Raw genomic sequence first — 23,724 nt, 5'->3', positions numbered from 1 at the left:
CTTAGCCCTTGGCAAAGTAAAAGTGGAAAATCATGGTGGGGTGATGCTGCTGGAGTGGCATGCACTGTCAGATTACAGTCACTTATGTGAAGAGCCTAGGCTTCATGGCTAAGAATTTGTCTTCGGTAAATTTTCATACAGAGCATTGTTTTCCTGTTCATCTTTTAGTCTGAAGTTCCAGTGCTGCTCTGTCCCTCACCTACAGTGCCTTGCACATGGCAAGTATTCAAAAAATATGTGTGAAATGAATAAAGCACTGATGTAATTCTCAGTTATCCCCAAATTTCACTTATATGGAATACCACATTATATAATAAAGCCAAATAAAGAAGAGCTACACAATGAAATTCAAGAATCAATAATAAAGTATCAAGTAGGAAAAAAAAGGTCTTATATAATTACTTAGCTAAGCACTGTAATTTATACTGATGTCATGCAGATAATCTTGCTATAAATTAGCCAGTTACTAACCATCAAGGAATCTGCCCTTGTTGTCCAGTTAAACACCAAGTTGAGATTGATCTGCTGCATGAAGCTGGGGCTGGAATATTTGCTAAAGATTATACACATTTATATTTAAATATAGACAAACATTTACTGTGTTTATGTGTGCCATTCAGAATTATCTGCACTTTGCCTCTGCCGTGGTGGTGAACGGCTAGAAATAACTAATTTCAGATGTGGTCTTTTTTGCATATGGCACAGAATTTTATTTAGGGGGCACTTAATTTGAAAATTTTCAGTCACTTTAAGGTCACTAAAGCATTAAGTATATTACTCAAGTTTCTAATTTCTCTCTTGAATATAAATATTGGAGTAGGATTATTTTCTTGAATAAATTAAATTTTTATTTGTGTAAATGTAACTTTCCCTAAATTGGCTACTACTGCAGACACAACTTGTGTATTGTGTACTTTTCCTTCTTTTTCACTTAAAAATTAACAAAAGAAGACAACCCAATTACTGAAAATCTGGAGAAAAGCAAGAAAAATAAGTCATCCATACACACACACACACACACACACACACACACCCATTTCTTTGTGTGATATTTTAAATGAACTCTTCAAATACTATCTTCCAATTCACTAACTCCATCCTCACCCCTCCAACTCTATCTAGAGCTTATTTCATTTGTTGATGTTTTTTTCTTAAATTTATTTATGATTTCTAATTTATCTTACATGTAACCTATTCTCCCCTCTCCCCAAAATTTCTTTTTGATTAAAAATAACTGTAATTTCTTTATCATGTTGAGCTCTAAACATCCTCTGTCAGAACAGTTAACACAAATGATTTCAGCTGGGGTGAGTTCATGCTCCAGTTGTTTACGTGTTTGTTCTCCCTTCGACATGAGATTTCCTCATGTGTCTCCAAGTTTTGCTCTTGCTCTTTCCTTCTTCATATGCATTTCAATCTAGTGGTTTTCTGTACTCTCCAGTAGGGGCTTGCATGAGCTTTCCTCAGCTCTTCTCCTGGTTAGGAAGTTTACCACTATCTTAGGTTTTAAAGAGGGGAGGCTGGCTCCTATCTGCATTTTACAGAAAGTACTATTTGTGCCCATTGTCCCACAGAAACCAAACTCCAGACATTGCTCCCTGATTCCCAACCCAGGGCCTGGGACTCCTACCCGTCTCAGCTCAAGATTTCAGTTCAGTGTACCACCTTGATTTTCTATACCTATTTTGGTCTACCTCTGTTTTCTCTTTATACTACATCCATCACTGCTATGATTTTGGAATAAAGGAGATACATCAAACTATGAACAGATAATACCATGTTGACTGGAAAATATTCTTGAAGACTTCTTTTTTTTTAAATTTAAATTTATTTATATTTATTTTTGGCTGTGTTGGGTCTTCGTTTCTGTGCTAGGGCTTTCTCTAGTTGCGGCGAGCGGGGGCCACTCTTCATCGCGGTGCGTGGGCCTCTCACTGTCGCGGCCTCTCTTGTTGCGGAGCACAGGCTCCAGACGAGCAGCCTCAGTAGTTGTGGCTCGTGGGCCTAGTTGCTCCGTGGCATGTGGGATCTTCCCAGACCAGGGCTCGAACCCGTGTCCCCTGCATTGGCAGGCAGATTCTCAACCACTGCGCCACCAGGGAAGCCCTTGAAGACTTCTTAATTGCCTTTCATTACTAAGGTATTCTGTTGCACTTGTCACTGTTGATTGTTCACTCTGCCAAGGAATCAACGGACTCCTCAGGCTTTCCTCCAAATTTCAATGTCCTTCCTGGATCCTCTACTTTTCACATTTAGCCCTCCTCTCTTTTCATGCATTATTTTCCCCATATGAGATCTCATCAATCCCCTGCTTTTAGTTTCCAGCTACACTTTTAACTCCTATATCAGCACCTCATATATCTTCCCCTGTGAAATGCAGGTATCTTCTCCCTTATGGCCCAGATGTAGCTCCCAACTCTTTATCTTAGTAAGTGGTATCTCTTAGTCTATTTAGTTAGCTAAACAGAAATCTGATAATCCTAGATCATCTTTTCCCTCATCACCCACATGTAATCAATTACTAAGTCCTAAATCTCTGTCCTCTTAATCCTCTCCGCAACTGTCTGTTATAAGGTTTTGATCCTTATCAACTTTTTCTTGGACTGTAGTCAACAGCTTCAACTGCTAACTCTCTATACATCTCTTTTCTGCTTTAAATCACCTTCTAAATGGCATCAGAATGACCCAGAAAGAAAGAACAAGTTCTCGAGCATGAAAAACCCATGACTTAACCCATGCTCACCTTTCTAACCTCAAATTCTGCTATTCCCTGACAAACTGCATGTAGTTCTCAAATGCACCTTGCTGTTTCACATGTTTATGCCTTTTTAGTATTCAACCACATATCATAGCTAATTTGGGAGTGGCAATAAGCAAGTTAATGTATGCAAACTATCTCCATGATTATTCAAAAAAGAAGTCCAATGTTTTTATTTTTTATTCAGTGCTTTAATGCCCCAAACAAAGTTTCTAGCTGGATTACTCAAAACTAAGAACAGAGGATGTGGACTGGGTATAGTTAAACTGGACACATACAAACTGTTTAAAGTGGGAGGTCTTAAGGGCTCTCTTTATTACTTTACCACTTAATGTTACCACTGGGAGGTGGAAGATCTTTACAATATATTTTAACATTATATCCTAATCTTCTCTTTATATATATTTCCCTGAGTAGTCTTAAGCTCCTGACAAGTTTTGAGTCTTATCTTCCTAACCCCCAAATACAGTTGAAAGTCTAGTAGATAAAATGCACACAGCAAACAAATGTTAGATGTTTGAATCAACAACCAAAGGAATTCTAAAACTACATTCACGAGACATCATGAAATAATTCTACTAAAATTCTTTAAAACCAAGGCATTCAAAAATTACATTTCAATGCTTTAAAACCAAGGCACTGAAAAACATTCTCAACAGGAATTCAGATAATAAGCTTGGGTTTCTTGGTAAGTTCAGTTTCCAAGTTCCATGTAATAAAGCAAGATTGGTGATTATAGTTGAAATTGGAAAGTTCTAAGTTGGTAAGTTACCTGACTACTCCAACTATACTAGGTACCTGGAAAGGATAATTCAGAAGGGCAATATTAACTAATTTTAAGAATTAGAAAGAAAAGGCCCTGGGCAGTAGATTTCTTATATTTCCATGAGTGTAGACATATTTTAACTAGAAAAATTCAGTTAGAATGACTATTTTGTCAATATAACCTGCCAATATACCATATCCAACCAATAGTTAGAAATTCTGTTATCATTAAACCAATGCAAATACAATACAAATAGTAATCACCACATGAAGAAATTATAGCAGTAATTGTGATCCATTTTTTCCCCCCATTTCTATGGCCTTTAAAAAATTAGATTCAAACTGGTATAGGTCACTACACTTCTAATTCAATTTTAAAATATTTTCCGTATTTAACTGGCTTCTAACATATTTCTAAACAACAAACCTCATATATTATGTACCAAACATTGAATTATATAAATAACCTAGGCCAAACTTTTTCAAAGCACCAAATTTACCCAGAAGGAATTCCATATTTCACCAGAAGAGGCTGAACACTATTACTATAAAACACTACCCAAAGTGGACGTCAGCAGCTTCAGGCTAAACATCTGTGTTACATTTCCGTAGCAGAATGCTTAACGTATCCATTATAAACCATCATAAATCAAAACTGTAAAAGACAAAAATAAAAACTTACGGCTCCTTTGCAGTAAAGTCGTAACTTCCCGGATGGAGTGCGAACAATCACTGACATTCTTTTTCTAGCACTGAAAGAAAGAGGTTTTCCACAATGTGTCATCGTAGTGAGAAGATACACCTATTTGTTTGTCACGTCTCACATATTTTAATACTCACAGTGAAAAAATAAATTTGACCAAATTATGAGGCCGATCCTTCCACATACACAAACCATACCCTGGGTGTATAGTTGAGTCCTTTGAAAGTTACATTATGTTTTTTAAGGCACCAGGGTACCATCTGCTTCCCTAGAGGAATAATTTACAAAATAGCTCCCTAGAAACCTGCAAGAGTTAGTATCCACCAGGATAAAGGAGAGTTCTAGTTCAATGTTTTCAGATTTAAAAAATATTTAAGCCAGTATCTTTTTCGATGAATTATTAAAAAGAGAAATGATGCTCAATTTTTTTTTGATATTCAAACATGGCTGATTTACTGTACTTCAAAGAAATTATCTCTTTTTTTGTCTATATGAACTTTTATAACTTTTCTTTTCACACACACACACGCTGTATTTTATTTTTACAAGAGATAAATAAACTGACACCAAGCATTGTAAACGGATGACCACAACAAAAGCAACAATGATTGCAATTACCAAACACGAAACACACTCATACTATGTCATAATATTGACATTCAGTCCAGTAATCCTCCACTGTAACAGCTCCTTTACTTTGAAATGAAAATTGATTTGTATATTTTTTGCCTCTGAGTCCTTGTGGGATTTTTTTTTTAAAATTCAAACAGAAAGTCAATTTTAAGTACACATCCAATCACACATAAAGGCAAACACTAGAACTTTAAAAACCCTTCATGACTATCATTTTTCAATGATTACTAGCAAACCACTGGCATCATGTGAAAAAGCTAATTTATCTTGCAAACTCTAGTTAATGAGCACAAACAATTTAACATTATGTTGGCAGTATAGACAGATAAAAATTGTTAGTCAAACATACAACATCTTTTAATGCATTAGCAAAGAGACTGCAAGTAACAATGAACAGAGTAAACAGGTATGGCATTGCACAGGATAAGTCTCACTTGGAACCAAGTGTGTATAAGCATATTCTCTCCAGAAACTAGAGGCAAAAAAGACTTCTCAAGTGTCTGCATCTATTTGTGTTACCTTATAACGTTCTGTGGCTAAAAAACTGAGATGAATCCAATATAGCAGTTAGATTTGGTGTCATAGCTTACAGCTGGAGTTTCCTTCAGAAGTATCTAGGAGTATTTAGTTCTCTCTTTCTCCATCTCTAATCCCCACTGTATTAATATCTCTGATCTTCATTCTTGTGCTTTAGGACTACATTTAATTGGGCCCCTTTTGTAATCACATCCAGGTATTCTATCTCAGCCCTTCATGATTCATGTCTCTCTCTTTTTTTTTTTTTTTTCTTTTTGCGGTATGCGGGCCTCTCACTGTTGTGGCCTCTCCCCGGACGCGCAGGCCCAGAGGCCATGGCTCACGGGCCCAGCCGCTCCGCGGCATATGGGATCCTCCCAGACCGGGGCACGAACCCGTATCCCCTGCATCGGCAGGCGGACTCTCAACCACTGCGCCACCAGGGAGGCCCTGATGTCTCTCTTAATGCAGCTTTGATGGCATGGTCCCAAACTCATCAACTTTCTTGCTCTTTTCTTCTCCTGGCAAAACTCCCAAATCTTGGGTGAATAGGAACCCTTTCTGTGGTCCATCAGGGTAAGTGGACATTGCTGGAGAAAAGTCACCCAACCAGAGATTAGTAAACACATGGTCCCAACTTCACTGGGTGCTCCATGCTGCCTCGTCATCTACATTTCTCTAATAAGCTTGCTCTCTGTCTCCCCACAGGACTATGAGCACTTCTCCATTCCTCAGGTCTCCTTGTCATTCCAGACCCTCAGAATTTTTGCAGTCACCTTGATGGAAGCCTCCAACAAGAAATCCCTATTATTTCTGCCATTAAAACCTGCACATTTATCCACTGTGGACCATCCTCTGCCTTGTTTCTTGATACCATGGAAGGAACACTTTCTTTCGTATCGGAGACCTTCCTTTCATATGTGCTGTGAATCTTCTCTCACCCTGCGTTCCTGGTCATCTCACTCCTAAAGCTGTGCTGCTCTCCCCTGAACTTGCATCTTTTCCTCCTGGAATGGATCCTTCTCATCAGTACTGAAACAGTTCTAGTCTCTCTCCTGAGAAACTCACCCCAAACAACCCTCCCTGCTGAGCCACACGCATCCCTTTTCAAAGCTCTACTCCCCTTCACAGCTCAACTTCTCAAAACACTTGCCAGCCACGGTTCCCACTCATTCTCCAGTCACTCCCATCTTGCTTCTCTTTTCACCAGTTGTTGAATCTCTAAATCCAACGACTACTTTCAGCTTTGTCTTACCTAACCTTGCAGCAGTCTCTGACACAGATGACCACTCCCTCCTGGAAATTATCCTCTTCCCTTGGCTTTATGCTCTTACACTCTTTCTCTAATCACAGAGCAGTCTCTTTTGTTAATTCCTCTTTGCTAATCAACCCTTAGTTACTCGTAGCTCAATCTTCAGCCTTTTTTGTTTCCCTTACTCTATTATTTTATATCCAGGAGATCCAACTCACGTTCATGGCTTTTAAATACCACTTATAGGCCAATGACTACCAAATTTATATTTCAGCCAGAGGCTTCTATGTGTCAGGCCTCTATAACCAGTTGCCTACCTGACATCTCTATGTATATATATATCTCACTGGCATCTTAAACTTCAAACATCTCATCCTCAGCATCTATCCTGTATCCACCATTTGTGTAAACAGTATCTCCATCTACCCAGTCACTCATGCCAGGAACCCTAACCCCTCCCCCTCTTTTCTCCTGCCACATCCAATTCATACCAATGGCCCCCTGACATCCCTGCAAAGGGTATCTGCATTCTATCAACTTCACTTTATTTTCTCTACCATCATCCTAGTCTAAACCACTCATGTCTTTCAGAGATTATTTTAATGCCCACACATTCACTTCTCTCACTTTTGTCCTTAAGCCTCCCCCATCACAGCATCCTGAAAGAGCTGCTAACTTTGCTTTATTTTTCTTCACACACTTACCACTTACATAGTGTTTCTAAGTGTGTGTTCATAAACAAACATATCCAAATGTTAACTGATACACTATTTATAATCTATTACAGACATAATACAAATAGGCTTAGGAAAAACAGTCACTTCGATGTGGAAAAAAAAAAGATGGGGGATACACTTTGAGAATATTCTATGACAGTTAATCATCCAACTTCTTCTTATGCATTTTCCTTGGAGCCTTTCAGTACATACAAGTGAAAAAAAACACAATGTTTAAATAATAAATTAGATCCCATTACTTTTGATATTAACCACTGGCATGCAGTCACTCCTAACCAAGACAGCAACAAATGTTGGCACAGAAAAGAAAATGCCTCTTTTAGTTAGTGTACAGACTTGCCTTATGTAGGAAAAAGTTCAAGAAAAAAAGTGGACACATTTCTTTGAACAGCAGCATTACATCCTGGTTATGGCCTTGAAGATATTTTTAAGTGTCCTCTGAATGATGACACAATCTTTAAAGACCCTCTTGTCTGTAGCTGAGGGCATTTTGCCCCAAGAATGTAGGTTAGTTGGGAAACTACATAGTCATGTGGGAATAAAGAGCCAGAAACTCATAGAGATGTCACTGATCATAATGGAAGGCCTCTCTTATTTGACCCTAGGAAATAAAGTAAGTAAAATAATCTTTTTGCTTTCTGCCCTTGCCTACTACATGGGAACTGGTTTTATACCTAACAGAGAGATGGGTATGGTTTCTGAAATACCCAAGACAATTATATGTTATAGTGAACACTTAATTAGAATGGTGGGTTCCTGACTCTGATTCCTTTTCATGCTACATAAATCTTGGCACCTCTAAGTATAACGATGTTTCCAGATCACTGTCTTGGTCCTATACCCCCTACAGTTGTGATGCAGACAGTTATGTTCAAAAATATTTTTATATTGCCTCTAGGAGTAATGCCTTACAAGACTCTGAAGAGTGCTGTTTATGATTTACTTACAGATATGACAATTAAAAATTCCATTGAAGATTTTAATTTAATATTTGGTATAAATAAATTTAGTTAAATAAAAATGGAAGGAAATTTATGTCATACATACAAACCACAGAGCAGATGTTTTACCTGGTGAACTCCAAGACATTGAGCAATTCGTATCTTTCTTCCTGCCCCAGCTATGAAGAAAAGGAAAACTTGATTACATAGAGTTGGCATCTTTGGCTTCTTGGAAATAAACCCTAGTCATGAAATTTTAATGTAAAAAATGTCAACACAAACAAATTGTCCCTTCTGAAATACATCATCTTTAATTGAACTTACTAACTTTTCAAGTTAAGATGGAAGACTGAACATACACATTTAATTTTCATCCTTCCCAAAACCCCATCAAAACTATAGAAAAAAAAAAAAAACCCACTTAAGGAAGAAACTTGCAATGGCAGGAAAATAAGAGAAGAGAAACTAGCACGAAAAATGTGGAAACCAGAAACCAGATCAGTGAGAAACACATCCTTAGCAGATACAAGAAGTTTCAAAGCCTGCAGTAGCCATGGGAAAAGCTGAGAACCAACCCTATTTGTACCACATAATCCCTAAGAGGCTTAAGGAAGTGGAATAGCAGGTAGCTCTAGAACTGGGAGGAAAGAGAGGGGCCTAAAATGGGAGGACTGGGAAAGAGCTACTAGAAAAGCAGCTCTGGGCACTGGCTCTTCCTGCATACTGGCAGAAGACCGAGGCTTTGCTCTATAGAGGGTAAAACAGAGGCTCTTCCATCTAGAAGTCGACTGGCACACTTGAAGATACAGCACTGTTATCACATTTGTACTAGAGGCTAGGCCCCAATGCCCCCAACCCACTCGGCCCCCTACCTTCTGGCAGCCAGACCTTTCCAGGCAGAAATCAGAAAATGAATCTCTGGGGAATTCACAAGACCAAGAGAAGCCCTAAAGGTACAGACAACCATGACTTCCCAAAGGAATCCCACCAGACCACCCCACAGTGAAGCCCAATATTGACAAATACCCTCATGCTCAGAACTGCCATACCAGCTTTGATTCAAGTTCTTCACTCTTAACCATGAGAAAACCAAAGATTAATAGATATTCAAGGACAGCTATTAACATGGATCATAGATACCCAAAACAAATAGATAAGAGCAATTTGGAGGAAAGAGAATTCAAAAAGAAAACATCCATGTCGGCCTGTGGAGTGTCAGGCTCTGGGTTCTTGATGGACTTGAGGGGCTGGTAGACAGGTCCTGGATGCCTCTTCCCTCCATTGCAACACCAGAATGAAGTGGTTTGTCATATGCTTTCTATGGGCATTTTCTGTTGTCTCACTGGAACTGGATTACTGTGGCTTCCTGATGGCATAAAACTTTTTGCAGTGTTTTATACCTTTGGAAATATTGCTGTACTCTCCACTATATGCTTTTTAATGGCATTCATGAAGCAAATGAAGAAAATGTTTGAAACAAAAAGATGGCTTGTACAATTGTTATGTTTTTGTGATTATTATTTAGGTCCTGTATACTGCTCTTTGGTGGCATAGGAGGAGACTGGCCTTATGATTCTGCATTTTGAAGCTCTTGTCAAAGATCTGGCATAGTCTATTATACATCCTATATGCAAGTGTTGCAGTAATTAAATGCTGTTCTTTTCTCCTAAGTGGAGAATGGGAAACTCTGGAAAAGAACATTGAAAATTGATATTTAATTTTTGGTGAGGTATCACTTTCCCACTGCAATAATCAAAACAACTATAATGGCAGCTTAAGACCACTTTATATTCCAGTAAAAACCATATGCTTATTTAAACTGTTAAATGCTTGTAATTGTTTAGAAAAGAAAACGTCAAAAAAACTATCATTATTCCTCCCAGAGAAGAAACATAAGTACAACACCTGTGAAACAAGAACAGGTACTATTAAAAAAAAGAAATATTGAAAAAACAATAAAAGCTTCTAGAAACTAAAAACATGATAGCAGAAATGAAAAGAAAATCAACAGAAGTCTAAGAAGATAAAACGGAGGAAAACTTCCAAAAAGTAGAACAAAAAGGCAAAGACATGAAGAGCAGGACAGAAAAGTTAAAAGATGCATTCAAGAATTCTAAAAAGAGAGAGCAGAGGAAAAAGAGGGAAGGAAAATGAATAGACTCACTCAAGAAAATTTTCCAGAATGGAAGGATATTGATTTCCAAATGGAAGAGTGTCCACTCAGTGCTCAGTACAATGGGTTAAGATATTCCCACTAAAGACACTGTCATGAAATTTCAGAACTCTTGGGACAAAGAATATCCCACAACCTTCCAGAGAGAGAGGGGTGGGCAAGTCACAAAGACTGGAGTCACAGTGGCTTCCGACTTCTCAATTAGGTGTACTGGAAGCCAGGAGACAGAGGAACAGTCAAAATTCTTCAGGAAACTGATTTCCACCCTGGAGTTCTACATTCAGCCAGACTACCAATTAAGTAGAAAGATAGGATAAAAAATGTTTAGACTTGAAAGGACTAAACAAAACAAAACAAAAAACCAAATAACTTTCCATGCACCTTTTCTCAAGAAGCCAATAAAGAATGTGTTCCACGATAACAAGAGTTAGCCAAGAACAAAGAAAATATGGGATCCAGGAAACAGAAAATCTAACACAGAAGAGAGGTAAAGAAAGTCCCCAGGGAGACAGGAAAGCGATTCCTCCTGACAGCCACGAGTAAGACTGAACTGTCCACCAGGGCAGCTTGGAGCCCTGAGTCAGGAGCTAAGTTTACTGAAGGCTGTCACTACTGTGACTTCTGCTTCTCTAATAACACCTTTTCAATAGGATGAAATTGACAGAAAATGTGTTCTATCAATAGCAGTGAGTTTACTAAGAAAGAAGTTTTGACTTACAGGAAATAGAAAGTCCAAAACAGGAGACAATCAAAAGGAATTCCAAGTGCCAGAGAAGCAGGAAAAACTGGCCCAGACCAAGGAGAATGGAGGACTTCTGGAGGGATGTCTCAGGGAAACAACTACCCACTGGCAGATTATCTGGTGTAATTGTACCAATAAAGGTGCACTAAGAAGGTATGGAACAATTAGTAGTAGGTAGAAAATCAAGCAATTGGAAAAAAGACAAGAGATTCATGTTTAGGAAATAAAGAAAAAAATTTATTTTCAGGAGATAGTTTTGTATCTGGAAAGACAATATTAAAAAAAAAGAAAATAGGGACTTCCCTGGTGGTGCAGTGGTTAAGAATCCGCCTGCCAACGCAGGGGACACGGGTTTGAGCCCTGGTTCAGGAAGATCCCACATGCCGCGGAGCAACTAAGCCCATGCACCACAACTACTGAGCCTGTGCTCTAGAGCCCACAAGCCACAACTACTGAGCCCATGTGCCACAACTACTGAAGCCCAGGCACCTAGAGCCTGTGCTCCACAAGAGAAGTCACTGCAATGGGAAGCCCGTGCACCACAACGAAGAGTAGCCCCCGCTCGCTGCAATTAGAGAAAGCCTGCATGCAGCAACAAAGACCCAACGCAGCCAAAAATTAAAAAAAAAAGAGTATGCATTCCTCTGTGTCTGAATTTTTTTTTCCCAGTATAATGTTTCTGAGATTTATTAAGGCTCTTGATGAATCGATATTTTACTCTTTTCTATGGTTTACCTATTCCATTGTATATTACAATTTGTTCATCCATTCGCCTAGTAATGGATATTTGATTTGTTTCTAGTTTTTGGCTACTCTGAATACAGCTGCTATGAACATTCCATGACACATCTCTCTGTGGACATATGCTTTCACTTCTCCTGGTTAAGTATGAGTGCAACTGCTGGGCTGGGTACATGTTTACCTGTGTTGGAAAACTCTAAAAGGATTTCCAAAGGGATTGTACCATCTTGCACGTCTACTAGCAAAAACAGGTGATCTACTTGCTCTGCGTTTTCGTTCACATTCGGTGCTACCAATGTTTTTAATTTTACCATTTTTGGTGGGTATGCAGTAGTATCTCATTGAGACTTTAATTTGCATTTCCCTGATGACTGATGATGTGTTCTCACGTGCTCACTGGCCATCTGCATATCTTCTTTCGTGAAATGTTTGTTCAAGTTTTTTGCCCATTTAAAAATCTGGGTCCAAATACTTGTTTAACCAAATATTGTAATATAATTATAATACTATTGGGAAGGGATGGTGAGTCAAGAGAAATAACTCCTCATTTAATATAACTGAATAGAAAGTCAGTAGATATGTCTAAAATTGAAGAATCAACACATATATCATTCATCAAACATTAAAAAATATATATAAGATGTGTAAATGTCCGAAGAAATAGCTAAAAGAATAGAAAGTTTTTGCTTCTGGAGAGGAGAACTGGAGCTGGGAACCTCTATTCTATTTTGAGCTTTTTTGGTATTATTTTATCTTTGAAGCTAAGCATATGTATTACTTTGATAAAAACCAGACTTAAAAATAAATAACTTACTGAATCTATAATCACTGAGTCAGGTGTTCTTCCAGTGAAAACAAAATTCAGTTGCTTGGCTGCTCTGACCAAGGCTCCTTCATCTGTTTTAGGAAAACAGGACAAAGCAAATGTACAGTGAAAAAAAATTACCCCAAATACGAGAGAAAGACATTATTGCAATCCAATTTTCTGCTTAATTTTAAAAAGAATTAAAACTATTTTTATTCTGGCTCCTTTTACTGAAATCCACTTCTTTTAAAATTATATGACAATGCCAAAGGAATAAGTAGAATGATCTTAAGAATCTGAGACATGTATAGACCCCAGAGTCATATTTCTGAAGATTAAGTCCCACTGTTAGCCAAACATACCTAAGAAGGATAATTAAATATACCCCTTGGTCCAGCATATTCTCTAGAAAACTTTTCTCAAAATGAATGATGCATAAAAAAATGAGGAAATCCTACATTTGCCAACAACATGGATAGACATGAAGGCATTATGCTAAGTGAAGAAAGCCAGACAGAGAGAGAAAAATACTGTATGATCTCACTTATATGTGAGATCTAAAGGGAAAAAAAGAAAACAAACCCCAAACTCATAGAAAAAGAGATCAGATGTGGTTAGCAGAGGTGGAGGGTGGGAGAAGGGGGAACTGGAGAAAGGTGATTGAAAGGTACAAATTTCCAGTTATAAGATAAATAAGTACTAGAGATACAGTGATATATGTAAATTATTTCTTAATAAAACTGGAAAAAATGAATGGCACGAAATTGCCTTCTTAAGTTTTATCCTTTTCCTCCTAAAATGTTTAATGTAGAAAAACTAATACTATTAATGTTGAGGGGTCAATTTAAATGGATATAAATGAACTGATGCTTTGTTGTATTATATATTATTTACTTACATCACCCTCTTACATCAGAACTTCTTGTTTCTTAAGGAAGGGTGTGGGATAAAACATTCACATAGTTTCTATCTTAATGATATGAGATGTATCTTATGGTTTTTAGGAATTTGGTACATTCTACAAGGTCGCAGGTGCTGGTTTATAATACAGTTTAAAACACTTATTAAAAAAGTTCCCCAAAGTGTGTTCATTCTTTCTTGAAATCTTACAATCATCAAATTGACTATTTATCCAATTTTTCATTGAAAATAAGCCTAAGTATTAAATAATGATAACTGTGCTAATACATATTTTATGGAATCCCTTCAAATGTGTAAAACTTTTCTCATCCAATAAATACACAATGAACTCCTTGATTATCATTTCCAAGAGAAGAAAGCAAAATTGGTATTCTAAAATGTGCACTATTTAAGCAAACAGATCTTCCTTTTCCTGTCTGCTTATGTGCAAAAACAGTTTATGACTAACAGTTTATTCTTAGTTATTTATAAAGAAGGGAGAATTTACTATGTGTATATATAAAGTACCATTTTTTTTACTTGTGTGAATTTTGTTATTCAAATTTACATGTAATTTATGTCATATAACAAATGTTACACAAAGTTATATATTTTAAAATATATATATATTTAATTTTGAAAGCCAAGGTTTATCTAATTAGTAAATAAAATTTGTAATCTGAAAAACATAACTTGTTTATTTTACTTCTTCAAATTAAATTTTTCTGAACAATCTCAAATTTCAGAACAATTTTCCACCAAGAAATACATCACAATTGCTTCATTTGTACCTGGAGATGCTGCCTGGTAAATAATCTTATCACCCTCTCGCTCTGGTACTGCTGTGTGACAAACTGCCATCATTGTAAGAAATTCACATATTATAGGTGCAGTTGGCTGTAAGAAATAAACACATAATTTAGCCACTTACGTTTAAACATTTGACACTAATGATAGTAATACTACTTCATGCATATTTACTAAGAGTGCAGCTGTTAAATATTGAAGGTGTGGAAGTCAAGAAGCCAACAACTATTATGAAGAAAAAATATTTTTAACTAAAATCATTCATTATTGCACCCTCTCATTCCTTTTCTAAACATTTATATAAGACCACTTTGTCTTGTTAAATAGAAACAGTACAGCAAAAAAGGTAGATATGGTTGAATCTTGTTATTAAGGACAGGAGAGACATTCTAAAATGTTCATTTACCTAGTTCTAATTCCTGATCAGATCTAAATTTTAGGCATCTACTCTTACTGTGGTTCCACTACTTTGGGTTGAGGTGACGATGGCAGGGGATTCCTCTGTAAGGTTTGTCCTCTCTTTTTGCAAAAATGGCAACCTTAACCTGATACACATTTTACTAAATAAAAAAGGATGGATTGAGAAGTCCTTTGTACAATGGACTCTCATGGCCTGAGGAAGACAAGATCCTTTCTGCAAGAAAGCAGTCAGATTTTTAAAATTAAACATCTTCTTGTCTGGTTCCTGATGAAGAAAAATGTCATTCGAATTAATAAAGGAAAAATATTCCTCTATGCTCTTGGACCAAAAAAGTGAAATGACTGGAAAGGTAAATCAGAACAGTATTTGAAAAAAAACTGTGTTAAGCCTCGAAGAGCAGACAAAACAGACAAGGTCCCTGATATGTGAAGCTTTGACTAGTGGGGAAAACAGAACATAGATAAATAGTACACAAGTATTATTTATTTTTGGTGTGAAAAGGGCTTCAAAGGATAAATGTGCAAATATCATATAATATGATATAGGCCAGTCTGTGGTTGTTCTCATGACAATGTGATCTTTAAGCTGTTGAAGTTTTAGCCTCATGAAGAACTGAGCACAGTTTTCCATCAAGCAGGAATCACACATGACTGAAAAGGTCCTAAAGGAAGAAAGAATGAAGTGTGTTTGAGAAAATAAAAGAAAGCCAGTGTAGCCTGAGGAGAAAGAAAGGAAGGGTAGCTCCAAGTGAGGCCGAAGACTTAGGCAGGGGCTGGACCATGTAACTTTGTAAGTTGAGAGGGAAGCCCTCTGGCATGGTTTTAAACAGGAGAGTGATGGGACTTGATTTACATTTGCATCATTCCAGCTGCCATGTGCAACAAGAACTGGAGGGGGGTAAAAACGGAAACAAGGAGAATGGTTAGGAGGCTGCTGTAATTCACCTGGAGGATACCAGTAGTCTGGACTGGGGTAGAGAAAGTGAGAATGAAGTGAAGAAGACATTTAGGATATATTACAGAAAGTCATATTGACAAGCGGTTAGTGAGTCATTACAGATCTGGAGACGGAGGGGAAGGAGGTATCAAAAGCAACCCTAAGTTCCTAGAATGAGTAAGAAGACAGTTAGTTGATGGTGCAATTTACTGAACCTGAGAACACAAGAGGGAAGAGGTGGGCCTAGGTCTAGATTTTGTGCATCTGGAAGCTCATGCTTTGTTGAAGGCAAAAATAACCACATGAACACATTGCTAGGGCCCTGCCCAGGGGCAGAGGTGGTAAGTCCATCAGCACTAGGAAGGGACTAGGTTTTGGGGTGATGAGCATGAGTCCAAGTTCTGACACATTGAGCTTGAAGCGACTGTGAGAAAAAATTGGGGGTTTAAACTTAGGAGACCATATCGTTTGATTGGATGGAATTTTAATTAAGTATCAGTAACTTTCATAAGTGGAATGTTCACATTGGGTGGCAGATGTCCGAAATTCTTATTGTATAGATTTAGCACTGGCCTATAATTCTGAGCAGGAAATTCATTTCTATAGATGTTTTGAAATTGTTAACAATGAGTTGTTTCATACAAATAGAGTTCTAGAATTAAGATATAATATTTTTGAAAAACAGAATGTTGATTAGTGACAATTATTAAAACTAAATCTCTAACAACCATGAATTCATGTTGGCCAAGTAAAAAGAATTTAGAGATAATAGATTTTGCTAATTATTAGACATGATCATGAAACTAAAAAAAGGAATATTTAAACATGGAAGATAATTCAGAGAAACACTTATTAGTTTTCATTTATTAATGAAAAGATAATAGTATTATGTTGCTTACATGATTATTTTGGAGGTTTTCCAGCAATGATGAATCACTAAATGTTTTCTCATCTCCAAACTGTGAGCTCTGCCTAAAGTGGAAAAAAATTGGAGCAAACTTGGTTCATTTATACAAGCCCACTGATCTGTTTGTAAGTTACTTTTTCAAAAAATTTTTTTGAATTTTATTTTATTTTTTATACAGCAGGTTCTTATTAGTCATCCATTTTATACACATCAGTGTATATACATGTCAATCCCAATCTCCCAATTCATTCCACCCCCACCCCCACCCGCCGCTTTCCCTGCTTGGTGTCCATGTAAGTTACTTTTAAAATAAATCATTATGCCTGCAAACTCTTAATAGATTAAATATAATTTAGTCTGCATTTCTAAATAAGACATTACAGATTTCATGACTGAATCATAAAATATTTTCAAACATTCTAAAATGTGAAAGTCTTTTGCAGTGTAATGAGTCTTTTACAGTTCATTTTCCTGGGGTAAAATTATGTTGTAGTCACATGAAATTTAAAAAAATTAATTTAAAAAAAGTAACAAAACTGCTGAAGTACCTGGAATTGAAATTTTCTACTTCCAAAATTTTTCCAAGTTTAAAAAATTTTGAGAATTAATGGAGGTATTATAAAAAATAATATTCTTTTACTTTAGCCATGAGAAATTATGTGAAGTGACAAATACCACATGATTATCATATGAAACTAAAATAAGAATAAACTGTTTACATATTTCATGAACATCTATCTGTTGCTAACAAATATCTGATATATTTATGTACATATCACATTTACTCTGTATATAAGGAGAACAAACCATAAAAGTGTATGGGGTTTGTGTTGTGGTTGTCTTCAGATCAGCAAACATGAACTCCATATGAAACAAATCAAATCAGAATTGCCTTTATAACCTAGCTATTACTAGTCTCATAGCCATGCAATTTAATATCAAAATGCTGAGATTCAAAGGAAGGACAAGAAACATTTACGTGGAAGTGTCAAACCCCAAGGGTATACTTTTCAATGTTCAGTGAAAATATATAGATAAAGCTTTTGCGCACAGATGGAAATATCAGAAATCGCTGAGGAAAAAAATAACATGTTCAATACTAAATAATCTTAATCCAGAAAGCTTTTTTTTTTTTTTTTTTTTTTTTGCGGTACGCGGGCCTCTCACCACTGTGGCCTCTCCCGCCGCGGAGCACAGCCTCCGGACGCGAAGGCCCAGAGGCCCTGGCTCACGGACCCACGGCCCATGGGATCCCCCTGTACCGGGGCACAAACCCATGTCCCCTGCGTTGGCAGGTGGACTCCCAACCACTGCGCCACCAGGGAAGCCCCCCCTCCTCTAGTTTTAAAGATGAAAGGAAAAAAATCCAAGAACTTTTAAACAACTTATCAATGGGTGGACAGAAAAAAATTAACATACATTTCTCCTCCAAGTATTATCATTTCTTAAAAATAGTTAATTATTCAAGTCTCTATAAAATTTCCCTATTATTTATAAAATGTATTATTAATAGTTCTTAGTTATACTTCCCCACTTATTATTAGATAAATTGAAATGTCAAGGAATATTCACAGTAACATCTTGCATGTGGAGATCTATTTTCCCTCTAAAGAATTCCAGGCTAAAAGCCTTTATAAATCTGAAGATATGTCTTATTAATCTCACCAGTAATTCTTTCATTTCATAAATCACAGTTAACACAATTGATAAAACTTTCAAATGTATTTATAACAAATAACACTAGATATGCAATTGAAATATTTATTAATACATGGACACATCCTGCCCTCTATTCATCAGTGAAGCCTTCTGACAAGGATAATGCTAAATAACTCTTCTCCCAGGAAGCAGCTTCCTTTCCAGGATCATAAAAACCACCAGCAATTCATCTGCTAATCACATAGCCTGGGCTGGATAACTCAGGCATGGAGCTCTCACTACCCCTCTCCAAAATCTCACAAAATGTTCACTTTTAGTAAAAGTAAACATAAAATTAGGAAGCTCGAGTCATTGCAAAATAAGGACCAACTGCATTAAATGTAAAATAGTTTTAACTGTTAGTTGACAAAGCTATATGAATCTGGAAACTGCTCACAAATAAAAGTGCAAGCCAACATCTACATTTTGTTAAAATTTTCCATAGAAGTTTTCAAGTGACTCTTTGCCTCAAAAGGAGACAAAGAAATTATGGTGTGTTTCAAAAAGTAATAAGGCAGGGGTTGTAACATTAGGAAAAGAGAAAACTGAGCAGTTAACCCACAATGTCATATAATTTGCAGCTTCTTGTAGGTTGATTTAAAAGCTGTGATACATTGTAAATAATTATTTCCTGATCATCCTAATATGAAGAATCTATTTTTTATAGCAATAAAAATTGAGAAGATTCAGAATTTTATGAATAAATATAAATTAGAATAAATATGGCCTAATCAGTATTAGTTAATTTCTTTCTTTTTTTTTTTTTCCTTGGCCGTGCTGAGGGGCATGTGGGATCTTAGTTGCCTGACCAGGGATTGAACCCTTGCTTACTGCATTGGAAGTGCGGAGTCTTAACCACTGGACCGCCAGGGAAGTCCAGTATTAGTTAATTTCATACATGACAGTGTGGACTATGAAATCATGTCAACAAGAGAGTCATCAGAAAAAAAGGAAAAAAGTTCAAGCCATACCTTTTACCTTAAACCAATGGGTGAATGACTTAATAAAAGTACTAAAGTGATAAATAATTATTTTTAACTAAGTTAAAATATAACTTAGGAGTAGAAAAGGCCTAAGTATTACACATAATTCAGAAAACAAAACAAAGAAATCTGACTGTATAAAACTAAAACATTTCTGCATAGCAAAAACTATTGCAAGCAAAGTCAAAAGTAAAATGACAAACTGGGAAAAAAATATTTCCAACACATATAATGAAGATTATTTCACTTAAAATAAAAAGGACTCATAGAAACCAATAATAAAACAATCAACAATGCAGTAGAACAATGAGCAGAGGATATAAACACACAGTCCACAAAGAAGGAAATACAAGTGGCTTTAAATGTACATTCAATTTTACCTCATAATGAGAGAAATGAGATTTAAATGTATGAGTTTGGCAGAAATAAAATTTGACAGCTCTGCTGCTATGATTATGGGAAAACAGTTAAACCATCTATCATCGGTGAGAATGAAAATTGGTGCAATTTCTAAAAAGGGATATTGGCAATTTCTATCAAAATTTAAAATGCATGTAATCCTTTGATCCAGAAATTCCAGTTCTAAGAATTTACACTACCTGGTGCAAAATGCTGTATGACCAAATTCATTCTTTGCAGCGCATTTTTAATAGCAAAAGATTAGAACTAACCCAAAGTTTATTAGGATTGTTGCTTAAAAACACTGTGGTACATCCACATAACAGAACGCTATACAAAAAATGGGAGGCTCTCCATGGACTATGGACAAATCTCAAAGATGCACTATCAAATGAAAAGCTGGTACAAAACAGTATGTGTAGTATGCTTCACTTTCTATAAAAATATGAGAGAAAAAAATATATGCATGTATATGAGTAGAGTAGATGTGGAAGGATACACCTGAAATTGGTTACATTGGCTGCCTTCAGGAGGGGAAATGGAGGTTAGAAGACAGGTAAAGGAGGGAAACCTTTCCCTCTTTACATCCTTTGAACTCGTAACATGTTAATGCATTATGAATTTAAAAAATAAATCAAATTTAAATTAAAAATAAAAAACCACAACAAAATCCATGTCAGAACAAAATCCAATCCTGTCAGCTGAAATATATACACATCCTACATACAAACTAAATGTATACCTTATATACATATACATATACATGCTACACACATGCACACATGGGAAGACAAAGGCAGTCTGACTGCAAAGCACTGTTGTTTGAAAGGATCTACACCTTCTGCTTTTGAATGGTGCTACTGTTCCAAGTCAAAATTCCTTAAAGGGAAATTTTCATAAATGAATTTGTTATTCAGTATCAGGTCCAGTCAAGTCCAAGGATATGAACAAGTGATTGAATTCAATTATAATATTTTTGTTAGACACTGGTTCTGACCAAAGTAATGAGATCTGCTTTTCTGTGTGGTTCAAAGTATTTCTGAAGGCAATTATAAATGAGGAGTTCCAAAAACATTCTGTGAAATGGTTGCTTCATTGGAATAAATAAATTACCTGTCAAAGTGACTACTTTGAAGAACAACACTAATTTGGATGTGTTAGATCTCATTATTATACAGTCACACCTGGAAGAATGTTTTAGTGAGCCTAACGACTGCAGCAGAATAAATAAATACCACTCATTCCATACATAATTACAGACCAAAATGAAATGAGAAAATAAGACCAGAAAATGGTACTATCCACTGATACTGTGATAATACTACAAACCACAGTGAAATGACTAAGCACAGAACACTTTAAGGTAATCCTCTTGGAGAATCACTCTTGCTAGCACTTACTTAAGGAAAAACAACAACTATCAGAAAGAATAATGAGAAACCATACCAAATAGTTAAGAGAAAGTGCAATAATATGTTATCTGGGATTTGCCTCAAAGTAATAGTGGGGGGAAATATAGAGGAATTGAAATTGGACTTGAGTACGTATTACTGAAGCGAGTGAATGAGTACATCTGTCTCCTTCTGTTTATGCTTGATATTTTCCACCAAAAAATCAGAAAAAAAATGTAATGAAATATACAGTTTTGGAAAAGAAGCGCATCTTAGGGCTACATGGATGTTGATAATAAGCAGATGTTTTTGTGCATTCCTCTAAATATTGATACTATCTGTCTAGAGAATGGTAGTTTTTTAATAGAAATGAACTAATCTGTAAGGTCATATGTTAGTTGATGGTACTTGGCAATAATAAGAAACCCATACCAATTCTGGAGTAAGTGGCTACTGGCTGGGAAATGATTTCATCTCTGTAAACTATTTATACTAATAGATTTAAGTGAGTAGAGCTACAGCCATCATCCAATTATTTTTAATGTCAAGAAAGTGTTTTTGAAACATTATAGGTTTGCCTTCAAATTTGACTAAATATAAATATGTTAAATAATCTACATACACTTAAGTGTTAACTGTTATTTTTATTTTTTTTTTTTTTGCGGTACAGGGCCTCTCACTGTTGTGGCCTCTCCCATTGCGGAGCACAGGCTCCGGACGTGCAGGCTCAGCAGCCATGGCTCACGGGCCCAGCCGCTCCGCGGCATGTGGGATCCTCCTGGACTGGGGCATGAACCTGTGTCCCCTGCATCGGCAGGCGGACTCTCAACCACTGCGCCACCAGGGAAGCCCTGTTACATGTTTTTTGACTTGGTATTTTTGTGGCAAATATGGTTCATGTAGGGTAGTAAAATATATAGTACAGGCTGCAGGTTTTATATGTGGAATCAATGAACTTCACATTGAAAGGGGAAGCTGCTGACAGTCAGACAAAAATAAACATTCAGATTTTGGATTAATATAGTCAGCTACACTCTCCAGTTTATCCCGGAAGACGAGCAGCATGAAGATATGGCCAGGTACCTGGAGCATAGGATTCAACCAGGATAACACTTTCCATCTTGGTTTCACTGGCAACATGAAACCAAGTGTATCAGATTAGGCAGATGCCAGATTTAGGATTGTGCGAAGTTGTGTCCCCCCATGCTATCTTTTCTCAAGTCAGTCAGTTAAACTTTACTTGCTCTTGCTACCTTAACAAAACAAGAAAGAAAGAAAAAATAAAATAACAAATAGTAAGGATATCTTTTGCTCTAAAAGCAGATATTTTTGCAGCCTGTCGGATGTAATATAACCAGCACCTACTTCATAACCAGGCTAAGAGAGGTTTTAACTCTTTCTCCCATGTTTACTGGTTGTATACTTTGGGGCAAGTTACTTATTAGCTTCTTTGCCTAAATTTCACCAACTTTAGAATGGTCACGTCAATTATAACTCCTCAAATATGTCTTGAAGATTGAGCGAGAGACACCAGAGCTAACACTTTCTGTGAGCTTACTATGTCCAGACACTATTTTAAGCACTTTAAAAACATAATTCACTTAATCTTCACAACCTACCTATGATGTCTACATTCTACCAGATGAGGAATCACAGGCATAGAGGTTTGGTAATTGGTTCAAGGGCACCAGTAGGATCAGGATGTGAACTTCGGTGGTCAAAATCCGAAGTCTGTATCCTTGACAACTGTATAGGACCAAGGACACAACTAAAGTTCAAGTAGTGTCTGTTCCTTCATCTTTGCTGCCTACAGGTAACTACTGGATAGATCGGGAATCCAAGTATATATTTAAAATAAAGCTTACTTTATTAAAGAGTTGGCAAAAGCCTTCCCTTTTATTTTAAAAAAAAGTATCATTAATATCTAAGTTTATATGTAACTGCAAGTAGAATGGTACAAAAATTTATGAAAAAGCTGGCATTTTTTAATTTGGAGTTACCTAGTTTAGAATATCAAATTTCCCAAAAGGGTGTTTTACAAAAAGAACTTATTAAACAGATAAAATAACATCTTCTCTAATAGTGATAAAATCATAAAACAACCTCTACTGAAAGTAGGATATTTTAAATGACCTGAATAAACAACAATTTTTAACATTTCCATCCAATCTTAAGAAAAATATGATGAAGGTAATTTCCTTCCCTTAATATGTGAGTTACCTTAGAAAAATATATATTAATCCTACACTCATGAACAGTGTTTAAAATTAATTGAATTATGTTAATTCTACAGAAAAGCAACAAGTAACAAGATATAGTCAAAATTTTAACTACGTTCTCAAAAGATTAAATAAAAGGGAATATCTATATCATTAAACTTGAATTACCCACCAATAGTAAGATGCTTTGGCACATTTAGAAAATACTAAAAATTATTTGGTTGTGGGTAGGTGTCAAAGTGTATGATACTCCAAGCAATGAGCTTAAATATAATGACTCATCAGTTATCACCTGTA

The 23,724-nt window shown here is 36.3% G+C and overlaps 1 protein-coding gene across 4 annotated transcripts in view; it reads right to left on the bottom strand.

Annotated features, from left to right (window-relative positions):
• The window catches only part of ATP8A1 (ATPase phospholipid transporting 8A1), a 235,941-nt gene that overhangs the window by 120,571 nt on the left and 91,646 nt on the right, over positions 1-23,724 (bottom strand). For all 4 annotated transcript variants that reach the window (XM_081225745.1, XM_081225744.1, XM_081225746.1 and 1 more), the window contains 5 exons: positions 16,730-16,802; positions 14,458-14,563; positions 12,776-12,858; positions 8,435-8,484; positions 4,206-4,275 (listed from right to left, as the gene is read on the bottom strand). In XM_081225745.1, coding sequence (XP_081081871.1) covers positions 4,206-4,275; positions 8,435-8,484; positions 12,776-12,858; positions 14,458-14,563; positions 16,730-16,802 — 382 coding nt within the window. The remainder of the gene's footprint in view (positions 1-4,205; positions 4,276-8,434; positions 8,485-12,775; positions 12,859-14,457; positions 14,564-16,729; positions 16,803-23,724) is intronic.

The sequence above is a fragment of the Mesoplodon bidens genome, assembly GCF_964165515.1.
Source record: "Mesoplodon bidens genome assembly, chromosome: 1".
In the NCBI taxonomy this organism is placed as follows: domain Eukaryota; kingdom Metazoa; phylum Chordata; class Mammalia; order Artiodactyla; family Ziphiidae; genus Mesoplodon; species Mesoplodon bidens.
This window is presented reverse-complemented; position numbering and strand designations above follow the sequence as displayed.